This window comes from Ochotona curzoniae, unplaced genomic scaffold (assembly GCF_017591425.1).
Source record: "Ochotona curzoniae isolate NIBS_2020 unplaced genomic scaffold, NIBS_Ocur_1.0 contig_3498, whole genome shotgun sequence".
In the NCBI taxonomy this organism is placed as follows: Eukaryota; Metazoa; Chordata; class Mammalia; order Lagomorpha; family Ochotonidae; genus Ochotona; species Ochotona curzoniae.
The window spans coordinates 39,798,961-39,815,079 of record NW_024465885.1 but is presented as its reverse complement, the minus strand read 5'-3'; the positions used below and the strand labels follow the sequence as shown (position 1 = coordinate 39,815,079).

Here is a 16,119-nt window from a genome sequence, read left to right as displayed (position 1 = left end):
ATTACCACTTGGGGAGTTCCACTTCCCTTCTCACAGACAGGTAACTGCAACGTGTAATGTCGGCAGTAAAGTACATGTGAGCACCCGACCCGTTGCTATCCCTACGAACCATTTTGTAATCACCACCATCACGCGCGCAGCACGTCCCCGTAGTTACTCTAAAGGACGGCTTAGGGGATGAAAGCAAAAAACCTATGTTGGAGACGAAGACGACGACGCCCGTCTAGATACCGGTGTGTGCATCTGGAACCTTCGGTGGAAAACAAGTTCTAGAAGTGTGGCCAGTCTCACACGCCGCCGCCGCCGCCGCCCAAAAGCACCGACAGCCGAGAGTCAGCTCGGCCCGGGGAGCCTGCGCGAGTGCGCATGCGCCTGCCGACGCCCGAGGGCGTGTTTCCTGCGCCCGGCCCGATTGATCCGATTGGGGATGTCAGCTCCGCTCCAGGCGACGGGGGCGGGGAAGGGGCGTGGCCTCCGTGAGAGGGGCGGAGCGCACGCAGCGGTCTCGAGGCTGGCTCCCAAGCGGCCGGGGGCGGGGAGGGGCGGGGCCTCCGTGAGAGGGGCGGAGCGCGCGGGAGCGTGCACAGCGGCCGCACGCTGCGTTCCCAGCAGCCCTTGCGCTCCTCTCGCGGCCTTCTTGAGCCCACGGTTTCCGGGAGCTCCCGACCGAGCGCGTGAACCGTTCGCTGCACCCTGGTCATGGCGCATCACGTCCCCAAAGCCCCGGGCTTTGCCCAGATGCTCAAAGAAGGAGCCAAAGTAAGGCAGGAAGGAAGGCGGTGAGGTGGGCGGGCCGGCGTGCGGGCTGGGGCCGCAGCGACGGAGATGGGCCCAGGAGACGGGCCGGGCGTGTGCGGCCAGGGCGAGGAGAAGCTTCCAGAAGGGGAGGCAGTGCCGCAGGCGCGCCCCGGGCCGCCATCCACGCCCCGGGGTCTGGGCGGCCGCGCAGCCGCTCGTGCGTGTGCCTCGGTGGGCGGCCGGCGCGCGCCTCGCGTGTCCCCGCGTGTCCCGGGCCGTTGGCCGCGTGGGGCGCGGGGCGGGCGGAGAGCCTGCCTTGGGGAGAGCAGGGCAGGGAGCTGCTCTGGGCTGGATTGCCACGGAACGTGAGTGTCCTCAAGAAACGTTGGCCAGGTTCAGTGTTGGTGAAAAAATGGCTCTGCTCATCGTGCCGTTATTTATTCTCCCTAAAGTCGTGGCTTCCCGTGTGAAATTCACATATCTATCTATCTCTCTCTCTGTCTCTCTCTCTCTCTCGTCTTGGCTGTCCTGGAGAGAGTTTGAAATAGTAATATAAAGGAGATAAACAGTCCTGACCGTGATAACTTAAAGATTTAACAAAGGCGAATGAAAAAACAAATAGGGGAAAGACCAGAAACAGAGCAAGTTGAGAATGGTGTTCAAGGGACGCTGAGCTGATTGCAGGGGCGGAGGGGGGAAAGGTCGGGTAGAGACCCCGAGTGCGCCTCGGGCGCGGCTTGGGTCTGCCCTTTGCAGGGAGGTGATGAGGGACTTTGCAGAGAGGTGGGAAGCCTTCGGAGGAGCCTTCCTCCCTGCATGCCGAGTGCTGATGGTTTTGGAAGGTCAGTCCCCAGACCCCAGTGGCAGTGGCTTGGGGCATTCCTGGGCAGCTGGACTGCAGGTGAGGGCCGTGGAGCAGCCGGGACGCCCACTGGTACTTGGAGGGTGCTGATGCTGTCCTCGAGGGAAGCTCTGAAGAGCGCTAGGGTCTGTTCTTGGGGGTTGAGCACAGGGGGCTTCCATAAACTAGTGGAAGTCCCAGCCAGGCCTGTATTCGGGTGTGGTCCACAGGGCTGTCCGTTATAATGTCTGCTGTATGTTTGAACTGTGGCTAGTGCAATTGAGCAACTGAATTTTTATTTAAATAGCCACATGTGTTTGGTGGCCATGGTGTCGGCAGTCCGTGAAGGCTGAAAGGCAGGTGTTGGATTTGAGGATTTCCGTGTTGCTGGCAGTTAGGACTTCAAAGTGTACCTTGGGAATTGTGCTGCAAGTCGAGGGAGCATCCCACAGCCTGTTCTCCAGTCTGAACTCATCACAAGCATTGCCAGCTTTTACTTAGAAAAGACTGATACATTTGGAAAAGTATTTTACCTGAAATGTATCAAGCTGCCTTAGTGATTACCACTGAAGAAGTGCCTTAGCACCAAGCTTTGCAGTGCAGCAGTAACATTTACCTCATGACTTGCCTTTTCCCCTCAATCTTAGTATTCTTTATTCCTTTACTTTTTGCTGCTTTTCTTTTTTGAAGATTTTTTTTTTAATTGGAAAATCAGATATACAGAGAGATGAGACAGGAACATCTTCCATCTGCTGACTCACTCCCCAAGGGGCCAGAGCTGAGCTGATCCAAGGCCAGGAGCCTTTTCCGGGTCTCCCACGCGGGTGCAGGGTCCCAAGGCTTTGGGCCATCATCATCTGCTTTCCAGGGCCACAAGCAGGCAGCTGGATGGAAAGCGGAGCTTCCTGGATTAGAGCTGGTGCCCATATAGGATTCGGGCACATGCAAGGCGAGAACTTGAGTTGCTAGTCTACCATGCCCAGCCCTCACTATTTTAGTAATGTCAGGTAGTGCACAGCAGTTAACTCACAGCTTCTATCACCTGTGTCCGTGTCAGGGTGCCTGATTTGAGTACCTACTGCTCCACTTGGGTTTCCTGTGTGTGTGTACATGGACCCTGCGGGGCTGCAGATGTGGGCTCAAGTCTTTGGGTCCCTGATGCCACCTGTGTGAAGGGCCGGAATCCAATTCCTGGCTCCTGCTTTGCTCAGGCCAGTGCAGCCCTGGCTCTTGTAGACAGTTGAGAAGTGGACGGGCCAGTGGCTGGAAGAGTTCTCCTCTGACTCCTCTGCCTTTCAAGTAAAATGAAATGGATTTTTTTTCCGTGTTGAGAGATGTAGGAATCAAGGTGAAGATAGTAGGTACACTGTGATCTGTAAAAATACCTTACGTTATTTTCCAGCTGGTGGGGAAGCTTGTAATTTATCAAGCAACATGTTTATGCTACTTGTTTGTCTCAGTAATCCTGTGAGGTATAGGTGCTGCCAGGCCATTTTAGGTGAAGAAATCTGAATTATCCAAGGGCATACAGTTAATTAGCCACAGAAGGCAAAGATGTGTAACTCACAGGTGAAATTATAAACGCCATGTCCCAAATGTCAAAGCTAAACTGCCTTTTTTGGAAGTATCATAAGCTAGATCTTCGTGTTTGAAAATTCTTGTTTGGCTGTCCTGTCTTACCAGGTTTTTTTTTTTTTTTTTTGCAGCATTTTTCGGGATTAGAAGAGGCTGTATACAGAAACATACAAGCTTGCAAAGAACTTTCCCAGACTACACGTACTACTTATGGACCAAATGGTAACTTGTGAATTCGTGATTTAGAAGACATAGTAAGAGTGCTTTGTGTGCTGTTTTCTTGTACATAGTTTGGAAGGTATTACTTTTCTAGTTGAGCTTTGAAAAATTTTGTAAGTCAATGAGATAAGTATGGCATTTCCACGTTTTAATCTGTAATTCATATCTCAAAAAATAGATGTCATAATGTTATTTGTTAATGTTATGGAAATGGTAAAATACAGCATTTCCACCATTGAGACAAAACCTGGTATTTTTTATACGTATGATTTCATTGAGAAAAATTGCTATTCATATGTTATCACTAGTTGAATTTAATAGAGGTTTATAAAATCAGTATAAAGCTATTTTTTTATGAATATTTTTCAGTCTTTGCATACCTCAACATAATTTCTTTTAGCATTTGCTGCGTGCTAACCATGTTACAAAAAAAATAAAGGTCACCAGCAATATGATGAAATTTGCTGTCCTCCTTAGTAGAGACAGATGTTGAAAAAAGGAAAGACTAGAGGTGTGAGTTGGGGAAAGCCATGGGGCTCTGAGATGGACTTACAGAGTAGGTACTGAATATGAAATTTTTACAGTTATTTTAAGAAGTAAATGCTGACATTTTCCTTAACTAGGTTTTCTGGATATTTTGGAAAGCTTCTGAATAACAATGTATTTTTCCCCCTTTTTAACTGCTCTTGTTAAGGAATGAACAAAATGGTTATCAACCATCTAGAGAAGTTGTTTGTGACAAATGATGCGGCAACTATTTTAAAAGAACTAGAAGTAAGTCATTCCTTTAAAAACAGTCCAGATTCGTTCTGGTGACATCAAAGTTAAATGTATTTTAACATATATAGAAAAAAACCTCCAGCGTACTTCAGATTGGGTAATAAGGTACTGCTTTTCTAACTTTGTTTTCCTAACTTAAACATGCTTTTAAGAATATATTGAATAGAGTTGAAAAAATATATATATTAATTAGAATTGAACGAGTTTAATTCCACAAAATATTTATAGAGGGGCTTCTCATTGTGAGTGTTGATATACACTGTGGTGTTCTTAGGACTTAACTGTATAATCCCCTCAGATAATATCAAAACAGTAAATACAGATGGACTGGGAAGGCTTTTCTGCTACAGTTTGCTTATTTCTGTAAAAGCATCCAAAACTGACTCCTAAATACAAAATCCATGTTCATTTTATACCCCATTTTCAAAATCACAAGTGATAGCACTTAAACAAGAACTTAAAGGTAAAAAGGATTTTGAGACACATTATCAGGTTAGTTGAGGTATATTGTAGTTTTAAAATATGTGGATTTTGGTTGAGATTCTTTTATCTTAAATTTAGTGAGCAGTGGTCAGCTGGTTCTTACATATGGCACTGTGGGTAATAGATGGCTGACACTCGGAGGAGGGGTGCATTTGAAGCTGTTTTCATTCACAGGGATGTATCAGTGTTGCTAGGCTGAGAGATCCTTAACTGGTGTTACTGGTCTTGTGACCACAGAGTCTTTACCATGTAACTGTGCTCAAAACCTGGGCCATGGAGAAATACATTTTATGTTGTCTTTAATGTCAGGTGCAGCATCCTGCTGCAAAAATGATTGTGATGGCCGCTCATATGCAAGAGCAAGAGGTGGGAGATGGCACCAACTTTGTTCTTATATTTGCTGGCGCTCTTCTGGAGCTAGCTGAAGAACTTCTGAGGAATGGACTATCGGTTTCCGAGGCAAGTGTGCATTCTACCATCTGCTGCTGTTTGTTCTCTGTGTGTATGTGTCTCCTACTGTTTGAAATATAGGTCATATATGGCACCTAATAGGACTGCTCTTAAGGAGACGGTTACTCCGTGGGTGTTTTATTTTTTGTGAGCAAAGTGAGATAGTAGCAGACTTTTTTTTTTTTTTTCTTAAGATTTACTTGTTTTTATTGGGAAGGCAGATTTCCAGAGAGAAGGAGAAACAGAAGGATCTTCCATCTGCTGGTTCACTCTCCAAATGGTCCCAGTGGTCAGAGCTGATCCAACCCAAAGGCAGGAACCTCCTTCAGGTCCCCTGTGCAGGTGCAGGAGTCCATGGTCTTGGGCCATCCCCTTCTGCTTTTCCAGGCTATAAACAGGGAGCTGGATATGAAGTGGAACAGCCGAGACATGAACCAGCACCCCCTATGTGTTCCCAGTCCTTGCAAGGGGAGGATTAGCCAGTTGAGCCATCATGCCAGGCCCACATTAGACTCTTACCCAAGGTCTTGCAGGTGGTGAGGGGTGAAGTTAGAATTCCATTTGGGCTGTCATTAGAACCTGTATTCATAGAGTTGGCTCTTTCATACATGGATGTAAGTCTCAAATTTTTGATTTTTCAAAAAATTTTGTGTGCTTTACATTCTAGGTCATAGAAGGTTACGAGACAGCTTGTAAAAAAGCGCATGAGATCCTTCCTGATTTGGTGTGTTGTTCTGCTAAAAACCTTCGCAGTGTTGATGAAGTGTCATCTTTACTTCGTACCTCCATCATGAGTAAACAGTACGGCAATGAAGCGTTTCTGGCCAAGCTCATTGCTCAGGCATGTGGTAAGTAAAAACCAGTAAATGAAGGGATGCAGAATAGAAATGTCTTTACTGTAACTGAGACAGTTCTGTTGACAAGCTGTGTACTGATGGCTCTGATTTTCTTAACAGTGTCAATTTTTCCTGATTCTGGCCATTTCAATGTTGATAACATCAGAGTTTGTAAAATCCTGGTAAGTTTAGAAATTATCTGAATTTATCAGTTGGTTTTTGTCAAAAAGGATTTTATTAGTTTAAGGTTGAAATTTCACCTTATTTATGCATGAACTTTGTTTTATGACATCACTTCATACTTTGATATGGCTAAATTGAAGTCTTACTGTCAAAGTGCATCATCATATTATCTCAATAAAATTATTTTTCCATAAGTCTTGTAGGTTGAGAATAGTGTGTGAAGGAAATACTGATCTGTTTTCAAATTAAATAAAAATAAACATAGAAGGTGATTTTAAGTGGTAGAGGACTTGCCCTTCTGCTCCACAGTGTGAAATGGGCTTCAGGACAACATTCTAATTAGGGTTAACAAGATAATTACTGTACAGAATCTATGTTTGAATAAGAATAAAATCAAGGGTCACTGTTGCTGTGGGCGCAAGGGGCAGCTTTCTTTTGGCCAGAAGTACTCTTTCTAGAATTTATTTTTATTGGGAAAGCAGATCTTCAATCCACTACTTCACTCCTCAGATGGCCGCCATGGCCAGAACTGAGCCTGTGTATAAAGCTGGGAGTCAGGAGCTCCTAGGTCACCCTCGTAGGTGCAGGGACCTAGAGACTGGAGCTGACCTCTGCTGGCCGGAAGCAGGAAGTGAATTGGAATGGAGTGGGATGCTAGTGCAGTGGCGGGGTGTTAGCTTGCTACGCTTCCAAGCCAGCCCCTTGCCAGATTTCCCAGTTGCCCCACGGCCAGGTTGTCCTTCCCACAATCTGCATTTTGCTCAAGTTTCTGTTGCTCCGTTTTGTTTGTTTGTTTTTCCTTTCTCATCTCTGGTTTTATTCTTTGGTTCTTTCAGGGATTTCCTAATCCAAAATGGCATCTCTGAAGTGTATTCTTAATAAAAATTTTGTGTGCCTGAGTAAAACCTGTAGGCTGGTTTTGCACATAGGCATACTGACTGTGAATGTAGTTCAATTTAGCTTTCATGCTACTTGTGTGCACTTTGTGCAAGAGATTTTCAAAAAGTTCATGAAAAACTGCACGGATTTCACAGTGATTCTTGCTTTTGCTTAATTCTTAATTATTGGAGTGGAGCTCCCATGTGTCTTCACTCCCCAGATACCTGGAGGAGCCCGGGCATCAAAGCCAGCGATCAGAAACTCAGTTCAGGTCTCCCTAGTGGGTGCCAGGACCCAGTTCCTTGAGCCATCCCTGCTATTTTGCCTGTCCACATCAACAATCTGGAGTCACATTTGGAACCAGGCATCAGACTGAGACACCTAGTGTGGGACATTGATCTCCTGAGCAGTGTCTTAACCATGAGGCAAAAGGCCTGCGCCTCACATTTTTGGAACAGTAGTAAACTTGCCTTTTAGTTCAGTGTGTACCCTCGTGAACATACACATGTGCTGTGTGCTTTGTCGCCTTCCATGTATTGTCTGTTTTCTCCACTAAATTGTAAGTTTGTGACAGCCATCTTTGCTTACCTGCACCTGGCTGCTGTTCTGTCTTGGGTTATAATAATTATGACTGGGGTGATAACGAGTACTTGAATGAGTGAGTGGCTAGTTGTGTTATATTGAAGAGCCTCCTCTTGGTAACAGTGGCTCATTCCCACAGTGATGGCTCCCTTGGCCTGATGTGCTTGCTCTTTGCCCATCACCCAATCCCATGTTATCCAGGAGCCATTGCATTAGCCTGGTACTTTGTTTTAGAAAATAATATTTTTGGTACATGTAGAGTCAGCAGGTAACAATGGTTTTGGTGTTCACTCCTCAGGGCTCTGGGATCTATTCCTCCTCCGTTTTACATGGCATGGTTTTTAAGAAAGAAACTGAAGGTGATGTAACATCTGTCAAAGATGCAAAAATAGCAGTGTACTCTTGTCCTTTTGATGGCATGATAACAGAAACTAAGGTATGTGGGTTGCAAACCTCTGTTAGGTTGGGTTGCTGTTTTAACTTAATATCTTGTTTTGGCATTGAAATTGCTATTAAGTTAGTATTTCTTAAGTATTTTGAAGTGTGCCATCAAATGCATTTCTAAGTCAAATTTGTGTATATTCTTTGAATAATTCAACTATTAAAAAGCAAACTTGAGACTTTAGGGTAGTGGCAGTTTTGTTTATATTCTAACCTACGACCATGGACATTTCAGTAACTGAAAGAGTGCTTTGCCTGAGACTTAAAGTGCTGACACTCTACAGAGTCCTGAAACAAAATACACCAATCTGAAAATTGTTTTTAAAATACATGTTACAAAGTTTGTGTCATCAGCAGGAACTGTTACCAATAGAATTTTTGAAATCTGAAAAGTTCTGCAGGTTTGATGTGGGGAGCACATTTGGTTAACATAGGAAAAGTGTGAGGACTGTGATTTGGCAGTCCTCTACTTGACCTTTAGCAGAAGACAGGTCCTAGCACATCCGCCCACATGTCTGAATAACAGTGTTCCTCTAACTTCTACAAGACATCTGTGCGGTGGGGTAGGTTCTCGGAGCAAACTGAGTGTGTAGTAATTTTTAAAAAACAAGGACTTTGAAAACCAGATTTAGAGATATCTTCCATATATCTTCTGGTTCACTCCCCAGATGGCCACAACAGCTGGTGCTAGGCCAGAGCTAAGTCCAAAGCTTCACCTGGGTCTCTCTTACGTAGCAGGGAGCGAAAGACTTGGGCTGCATACACCTGCTTTTCTTCAGGCTGTTAGAAGGGGACTGGGTTGGAAATAGAACAGCCAAGACAGTAATTGGCACCCTGACGGGATGCAGGCAGTACAAATGGCAGTTAACTTGGCTGTGCTACAACACTGGACCCTGTTAATTTCATATGGACTCTTTGTATTTTCTTCATTCTGTGTAAAGTGTTATTCTATGGCTTTGAGAACTAAACTAGTGAAAATGGCTTTTGTTTTATCAGGGAACTGTATTGATAAAGACTGCTGAGGAATTGATGAATTTTAGTAAGGGAGAAGAAAATCTCATGGATACACAAGTCAAAGCTATTGCTGCTACCGGTGCAAATGTAATAGTGACTGGTGGCAAAGTGGCAGACATGGCCCTTCATTATGCAAATAAATACAATATTATGTTGGTAAGGTAAGAAGATTGCATTCTACAAGTTGTTTTTTTGGTGGGGGTGGATAATGAAACCCTAAACAAATTGTAACTATGAGGCTATTAAAGAAAGTTTGTAAGGTATAGATCAAAAAGCATGGGGAGTTAGAAGCCTGCAGAGTCATTTGTTCTGACACTGCCAAGGGAATCACAAACAGGACTTAAAATTCAGTAACTGTATAGCTGACAGATTTTTAAGCTGCTAATTTTGTGTGGCCCTTGAATGATACATGTATCCCAATAACCCTTGGCAGGAAAAGGTTCTCACCTCCCCCCAATCTAAAGAAGAGAAAATACTTGTGAGAAAACTTCGATTTAAGCTAAAGGTCTAGTCAGCAGATGTTATTTGAAAGAGAAGGGAAGGATATTTCTAGCCAGTATTTCTCCTTGTTTGGAGACCAGACACAAGTGTGATGCGTCTTCTCTCACCTGGGACGCCCTGCTTAATTTTTTGCAGAAACAGACGCAGAGATATCTTCCATTTGCTGATGTAGTCACTGAAGCCTGGGCTGTGCTAGGCTGAAGCCAGGAGCCTAGAGTTCACTCGGTCTCCACGTGGGAGCAGAGGCCCAATTACTTGAACCTTCACCTCTGTCTCCCAGTGTGTGCATTGGGAATTGGCTGGGCTGGAACTGGAAGTAGAGCCCAGACTCAAACCTGTGCACTCCAGTGCAGGATGTGGGCTCCAAACAGCTGCCTAAACATTGCGCTACATACCTGCTCAGAAAATACCCTAGCATTCATGAGCAAGGTTATGAGGGCATTTCAGAAATTTACAGAAAATGAAATTGAGTTATAAGCTTCTTTTGCTACAGAAATTTTGAAATGCATGAATTCAAAGACTCTGCAAGGAATAAGTAGGAAAATGTTGTGGTGATGGGCCTGACATGATGGCCTAGTGGTTAAATCTTCGCCTTTGATCTGCTGGGATCCCATATGGGTGCCGGTTCATGTCCTGGCTGCTTCCCATCCAGCTTCCTGCTTGTGGCCTGGGAAAGCAGTCAGGGACAACCCAAAGCCTTGGGACCCTGTATCTACATGTGGGAAACCCAGAGGAAGCTCCTGGCTCCTGGCTCCTAGCTTTGGATTGGTTTAGTTCTGGCCACTGCAGCCACTTGGAGAATGAACCAGCAGATGGAGGATTTTTCTCTCTGTCTCTCGTTCTCTCTGTAAATCTGCCTTTACAATTAAAATAAATAAATCTTAAAATATTTTAATGGAAAAATCAGTATGAATTCCAGAAAGTTTTTGGCACCACAATAGTTCTACCCTCCTCTAACATGTATTATGGGCACACAAGGCATCTTTCCCATCCAATTCTGCCTGCCACCATTTTTAGCAACTGATCAGATGTACAGAGCAATTCACTTTACTGTTTTAACAGAGCACAGGATTGTATAAAGTAAAGCAAAAGTTTTTCTGTATGTGTATATGTGTGTGTGTATATATATATATAAAAGAGTCCTATGGTGTTGCATACTGTAAACCCCACAGATCCTAAAGTGGTTTCAAGTTTCCCAGTTGTAGAATAATGCTGTGTAACACAGGGTTGTAATGTGGCATTGCTGGCAAATTCAGGAATCTGCTTCTGGACTGCAGCATTCAGCTTGAAAAAATGTTCTGAGCTTGAATCCAGAATTTACAGACTGACTTGGGAGTTGGTGCTGGCTTCCTGTTTCCTCTCTGCAGTGTAAGTGCTGTGTGTCTCATGGAATTACACCCTCATGAAGATCTTTTTTTTTTAAAGGCTGAACTCTAAATGGGATCTCAGAAGACTCTGTAAAACAGTTGGTGCTACGGCTCTTCCCAGATTGGTATGTATATTTGAAAAAACACAGAGATACTTCAGATGAATTGCAGTTCGAGCCTAACAGTCGGTGTCTTACAGACTCCTCCTGTCCTTGAAGAAATGGGGCACTGTGATAGTGTTTACCTCTCAGAAGTTGGAGACACACAAGTGGTGGTTTTTAAGCATGGTATGTAGTCAGATCAAAATAGATTTATGTAAGTGTGTGTTCATTTTCTTTTACTCAATCACCAAATATATTTATTAACAGAAAAGGAAGATGTTGCCATTTCCACCATAGTGCTTCGAGGCTCCACGGACAACTTGATGGACGATATAGAAAGGGCAGTAGATGATGGTGTTAATACTTTCAAAGTTCTTACAAGGGTCAGTATTAACAGTAATCTTCTTGAGTAATTTGTAAGTTGGTAAAAACATAGTTGGCAGAATCCTGAACATTTGAGAAGCACAGTGTTTGCAGGCTGAGTAGACGGCTGTTTCTGTCGATGACCGTCAGTCCTTTGGGGTGCTCCCATTCTTCAGTCCCCCCTTTTCACTGTACAGTAGGAAAATTGGTTCTGACCAGTCATTTTTACCAAAAATCTATTGTGAATAGATTTTTGAGTAATGGCATCTGGTCAAGAGTGCTGGTATATGAAAAGAATAGAAAACAACAGACTGTTCTTTTTTAATGATATTTTTGGTTGGTTTGGACTACTTAATAGGATAAACGTCTTGTACCTGGAGGTGGAGCAACAGAAATTGAATTGGCCAAACAGATCACATCATATGGAGAGGTATGGCATTTTCTGTATATTTCTGACTAACTCTCTGTTGCCTGAATACAATGTAATAATAAACACATTTTATTTTAGACATGTCCTGGCCTGGAACAGTATGCTATTAAGAAGTTTGCTGAGGCATTTGAAGCCATTCCCCGGGCACTGGCAGAAAACTCCGGGGTTAAGGCCAATGAAGTAATCTCTAAACTTTATGCAGTACATCAAGAAGGAAATAAGAATGTTGGAGTGGACATTGAGGTATTTGGGGAGAAGGGGGGACATGAACTTAAATTGCTTTATATTTTGTATAAATTAAAAGTGGAAGCAGTAAGCTTAAAAGGAAAGTCAATAAGAAATGGTGTTATGATACGTGAGCAAATTTTGTTCTGTGTAGTGGAGATTTTAGTTTTCTTCTATTTTATTGATACTTTTTTATCTGAAAAAGCAGAGACATTTTATCCACCGGTTAATTTCCCCCAATGCCCACAATAACCAAATTGGCCTGGCAGAAGTTAGGAGTCCAGAATTTAACCCATATGGCTGGTAGGGCCCCAAGTACTTTACTGCCTCTGAGGTGAGCTGGGTCAGAAGTGGAGTATCTGGGACTCAGACCAGGCTATCCAGTGTGTAATGTACAATGTATTATATACTTACGTGTTTATTTTTTTTACTCACTTTCCCTTAATTAGGAAAACACTCATATCCAAATGCTCCTACATAAGGAGGCAGGGGTCTCAGGCTACAGGCTAGAAGCCCACCCTGGTGATACTTGATTTGGCTTGGTGGTGGCTTTTTGGTATGATTGACAGAGCTGTGAGGTGGTTTCATGTAAATAGTTGTTTCATGTAAACAGTTCCACTTAATTTGTGAAGAAGTATGGAAATTGTTTTATGTTGACAGGCTGAAGTTCCTGCTGTAAAGGACATGTTGGAAGCTGGTGTTCTAGATACTTACCTAGGAAAATACTGGGCTATCAAACTGGCCACAAATGCTGCGGTCACTGTGCTTAGGGTGGATCAGGTGAGCAGAACTTGAATCTTAGATACTTAAACTAACTTTCGTAAGATTTGAGAACACTTGCACATAACTTGAAAAGCACAGCTCAGTTGTTCAGTGGAGTGTTTCCTTATTATCAGATCTTACACATGTTAAAGTACTGTGAGAAATGTGATTTCTTTCCTCTTAAAGTGTAATGAACATGTTACAACTTAGTGAAAATTAGTGAAAATGACAGTAACCCTTTGCACAAGTAATTTAGAGAAAAAGGTTATATGGACACTCATTTTTCAGAAAGGTGTTTTCTAATCTATTTGTAAGTACTTAAGAGAATTTATCATTGAGGGCATAGTGTATGTCAAGTGAAGAACTATGTTAATCAGTTTGTCTTGGTGTCTCTTTGAAGGTGATTGTATCTGATTTTGTGCGGGATATATTTTGGAAAGGGATTTGAAAAGCAAGTTTTAAGCATTGGGAGGTATAGTAGGGTCTGAGTTGATCTTTGTTGAGTCTATTTCACCAATTCTTTATTTGGTTCCAGTTGATGACTTCAATATCACCTGTAAAATATGGTTAGAAATACAAAATCTCAGACTTCTCAAGATCCATTGAGTCATATACTGGAGAAAGCATGAGTTTTATGTGTGTGTGAGTTATAGAGAGGGACAGACAGAGCTCTTTTATTCACTGGCTTACTCACCAAATGGCTGCAGCTGAGCCCTCCAGCCTTCCCCATGCGGGTGCAGGAGCCCAGGGGACTTGAGCCAGCTTCTGCTGTTTTTCCCAGGCCATAAGCAGAGAGCTGAATGGGAAGTGAAGCAGCTGAGATTGGAACCCATGCCTGTACAGGATGCTTGTGCTGCAGGTGGAGGATTAGCCTGTTGAGTAACTGCAATAAGCCCTCCAGTTTATTATGAGGGAGCCACTGAAAATAGGCACAGTGTATTACTAGTGGAATGGCCCAACTGTTGTACAATAAAGAAAGCTCATTATTTACTTTTGCTTCTCGCAAACTAATGTGAGCCCAAAACCAATAGCATTTTTAACACAGATCCTTTGAAAATATTGAAATTCTTACATTGTAATTGGGAAATGCACATTTCACAAGATTAGCACATTTTAGATAAACCAGGAGAGGCTTGTAACAGATTAAGTTACTGTGGGAGCCGAGTTGCTTGGGTTTTGTGCATGAATAAACATTTCCTGTTACTTAAATGGTTCTTACTTACAGGAATTAGAAAATGTCAGTGTTGAGGTTGATATATATATTAATGTATTGATTACCTTAGATTATAATGGCAAAACTGGCAGGTGAACCTCAAGCGCCTAGACCACAAGGAAATTGGCATGCAGATGCTTGGCGAGATGAACCTCACATATAAGTGGCACATCAGGTGCCAAACTGATGCCATGATGCATGCAGCTGCTACTGCACTGTTGAAGGGCATGTCTTAGAAGGTCTTGCACTAATGCGTGTAGCTGTTGCTGCTGTTATAAAGGCCAGAAGTTTACTCACAATGCTGTAACGTAACGGTTTAATTTCTAATAAGGAAGTTATTATGTGCTATAGTGTTTCATTACAGTATATAGTTGATTGCTTAAGTCAAGATGATTGCCTACTTTTAAATTGGGTTGTTTATATAAACATAACTTTGGGGGTGGGTTTTTCTTTTAATACAGATCATCATGGCAAAACCAGCTGGTGGACCCAAGCCTCCTGGTGGGAAGAAAGACTGGGATGATGACCAAAATGATTGAATGGCCTCATTTTTACTGTAGGTCAAGGTTGTATTTCTGGTAGTGCTCTAGGAATTGCCTGATGTTTTCCTAGTTCCTTAAATTAAGTGTTTTGTGTTTCTATCATCTGGATAATGTAATAAAAGTGTTACTAGCAAAGCCTTGCTGCCTGTGACCAGTAAATGGATTCAAGTGACTTCTGTTCTCACCTTGGTAATTGCATTACTTGTGGGGTTCCCAGCAAGAAATGTGATGTGAGCATTCCCCATGTGTATGTAATCTTCTGTTGCTGTGTATATCCTGCACAGTTACGACATTATGGCTGCTTTATATGTGATACCATGGAATAGTTTCGACAGAGACCATAAAGCTTAAAAATATTTATTCTCTGGCTCCTTGAACCACATTTTCATAGCTTTGGAAATCCAAAGGCTTAATGACATGAACCAATAAGGAGTAATGAAACGCTGAATGCAAAACATTCTAGTGAGACAGTATAAAAGGATAGAGTTTTTTAAAAAAACAACTAGAAATGTACAAATGAGTTCCTGTGCTGGCGACCTGCCTGTTGGGGGTGATGATGAGGCCTTGGGGACCTATGGATGCGGGCTTGGGTTGGAGAGTCACTAAGGGCATGTGGTGGGCATGTAGGGACATGGGAGCTCACCTTTAGGCAGGTGGAGCCAATCGGGATTTCCTCAGGAGCTTGGTCCTGGGCAGGGAAAATCCAGGTCAGCACGCAGCACTGGTGTGCCACTAGGCCTGTCCACTAAATGGAGCTGGATCTTGGGTAAGGCACCAGCCCAGCCCATGTGCCAGGAACTTAGGACTCCGGTGGGTAGGGTGAGCTTTGCATCAGCACACCACCTGCTGGGCTTCTGAAGACTGGGCTGAAGAACCATGACTCCTGTGCACAAGGGTTGTGGATTGATTGGGGGAAGGAGCAAGGGGATGTGGGGTAGGGAGGACTTCCATGTAAGTGTCTTGCAGGTGAGGAATGACTCCTGAGGGACTCCCAACGAGACCACTGTACTTGGCAGGTAAGTGAGGGGACTGAGACCTGTGTTTTGGAGGGGACAGATCAGAAGACCTTTGTGGGTCAGCCCACATTGGAGACCTGACCTGGATCATTGACCACCACACACCAGCCCACACAAAAGCTAGGGCTGAGTTCCTGTCTGGCCCAGTATGTGACAGTATTACAGTGGGACAGATCACATTAGCCTGGGCCATGATACTAACCACCATGCAAAACAACCAGCTCTGGGGGTAAATTCTGTGGGAGATATGTGGGCCTAACTCTGTGGAACTGCCATTCCCACTGGTTAGCTTGAGTTAGGGTGGTGATGGGCTGAGCTAGGCATGGCCGTAGAACCCACAACCACTCAGATACTGGTGTTGGAAATAGGCTGGTCAGGTCCAGGCTGCAGCACCTGTATGTGCACCCTAAAACAGTGGGGTAGGCCAGGCTACAACAACAACCAGCTTGTGCAAAGGCCAGGATGGACAGGGCAGGCTATGCCAGGTAAGAGCCTAGCACCCACTGGCATGCGTGAGATCTGGGAGTGGGCCAAATGGGAGAACTTGGGAAACTCCCTTGGTGGGTGGGCCATAGCAC

At 43.9% G+C, this 16,119-nt stretch overlaps 1 protein-coding gene across 1 annotated transcript; it reads left to right on the top strand.

The window, feature by feature from the left end:
* Positions 1-632: 632 nt before the first annotated feature.
* CCT8 (chaperonin containing TCP1 subunit 8) lies at positions 633-14,654 on the top strand. The gene is made up of 15 exons (XM_040980700.1): positions 633-759; positions 3,286-3,376; positions 4,068-4,147; positions 4,946-5,095; positions 5,754-5,934; positions 6,043-6,104; positions 7,865-8,002; positions 9,004-9,182; positions 10,948-11,014; positions 11,089-11,176; positions 11,258-11,373; positions 11,712-11,783; positions 11,862-12,026; positions 12,669-12,788; positions 14,445-14,654. Exons 1-15 carry the CDS (start codon positions 700-702, stop codon positions 14,520-14,522), a joined length of 1,647 nt encoding a protein of 548 aa, XP_040836634.1. The 5' UTR covers positions 633-699; the 3' UTR covers positions 14,523-14,654.
* Positions 14,655-16,119: the final 1,465 nt, after the last annotated feature.

What these genes read in the sequence shown, in the direction of transcription:
- CCT8 (XM_040980700.1), top strand. Translation starts at nt 700, where the DNA reads ATGGCGCATCACGTCCCCAAAGCCCCGGGCTTTGCCCAGATGCTCAAA. An exon ending in TCAGAGTTTGTAAAATCCTG is followed by an intron (nt 6,105 to 7,864) that starts GTAAGTTTAGAA and finishes TTCACTCCTCAG; the next exon opens with GGCTCTGGGATCTATTCCTC. An exon ending in CTACGGCTCTTCCCAGATTG is followed by an intron (nt 11,015 to 11,088) that starts GTATGTATATTT and finishes GGTGTCTTACAG; the next exon opens with ACTCCTCCTGTCCTTGAAGA.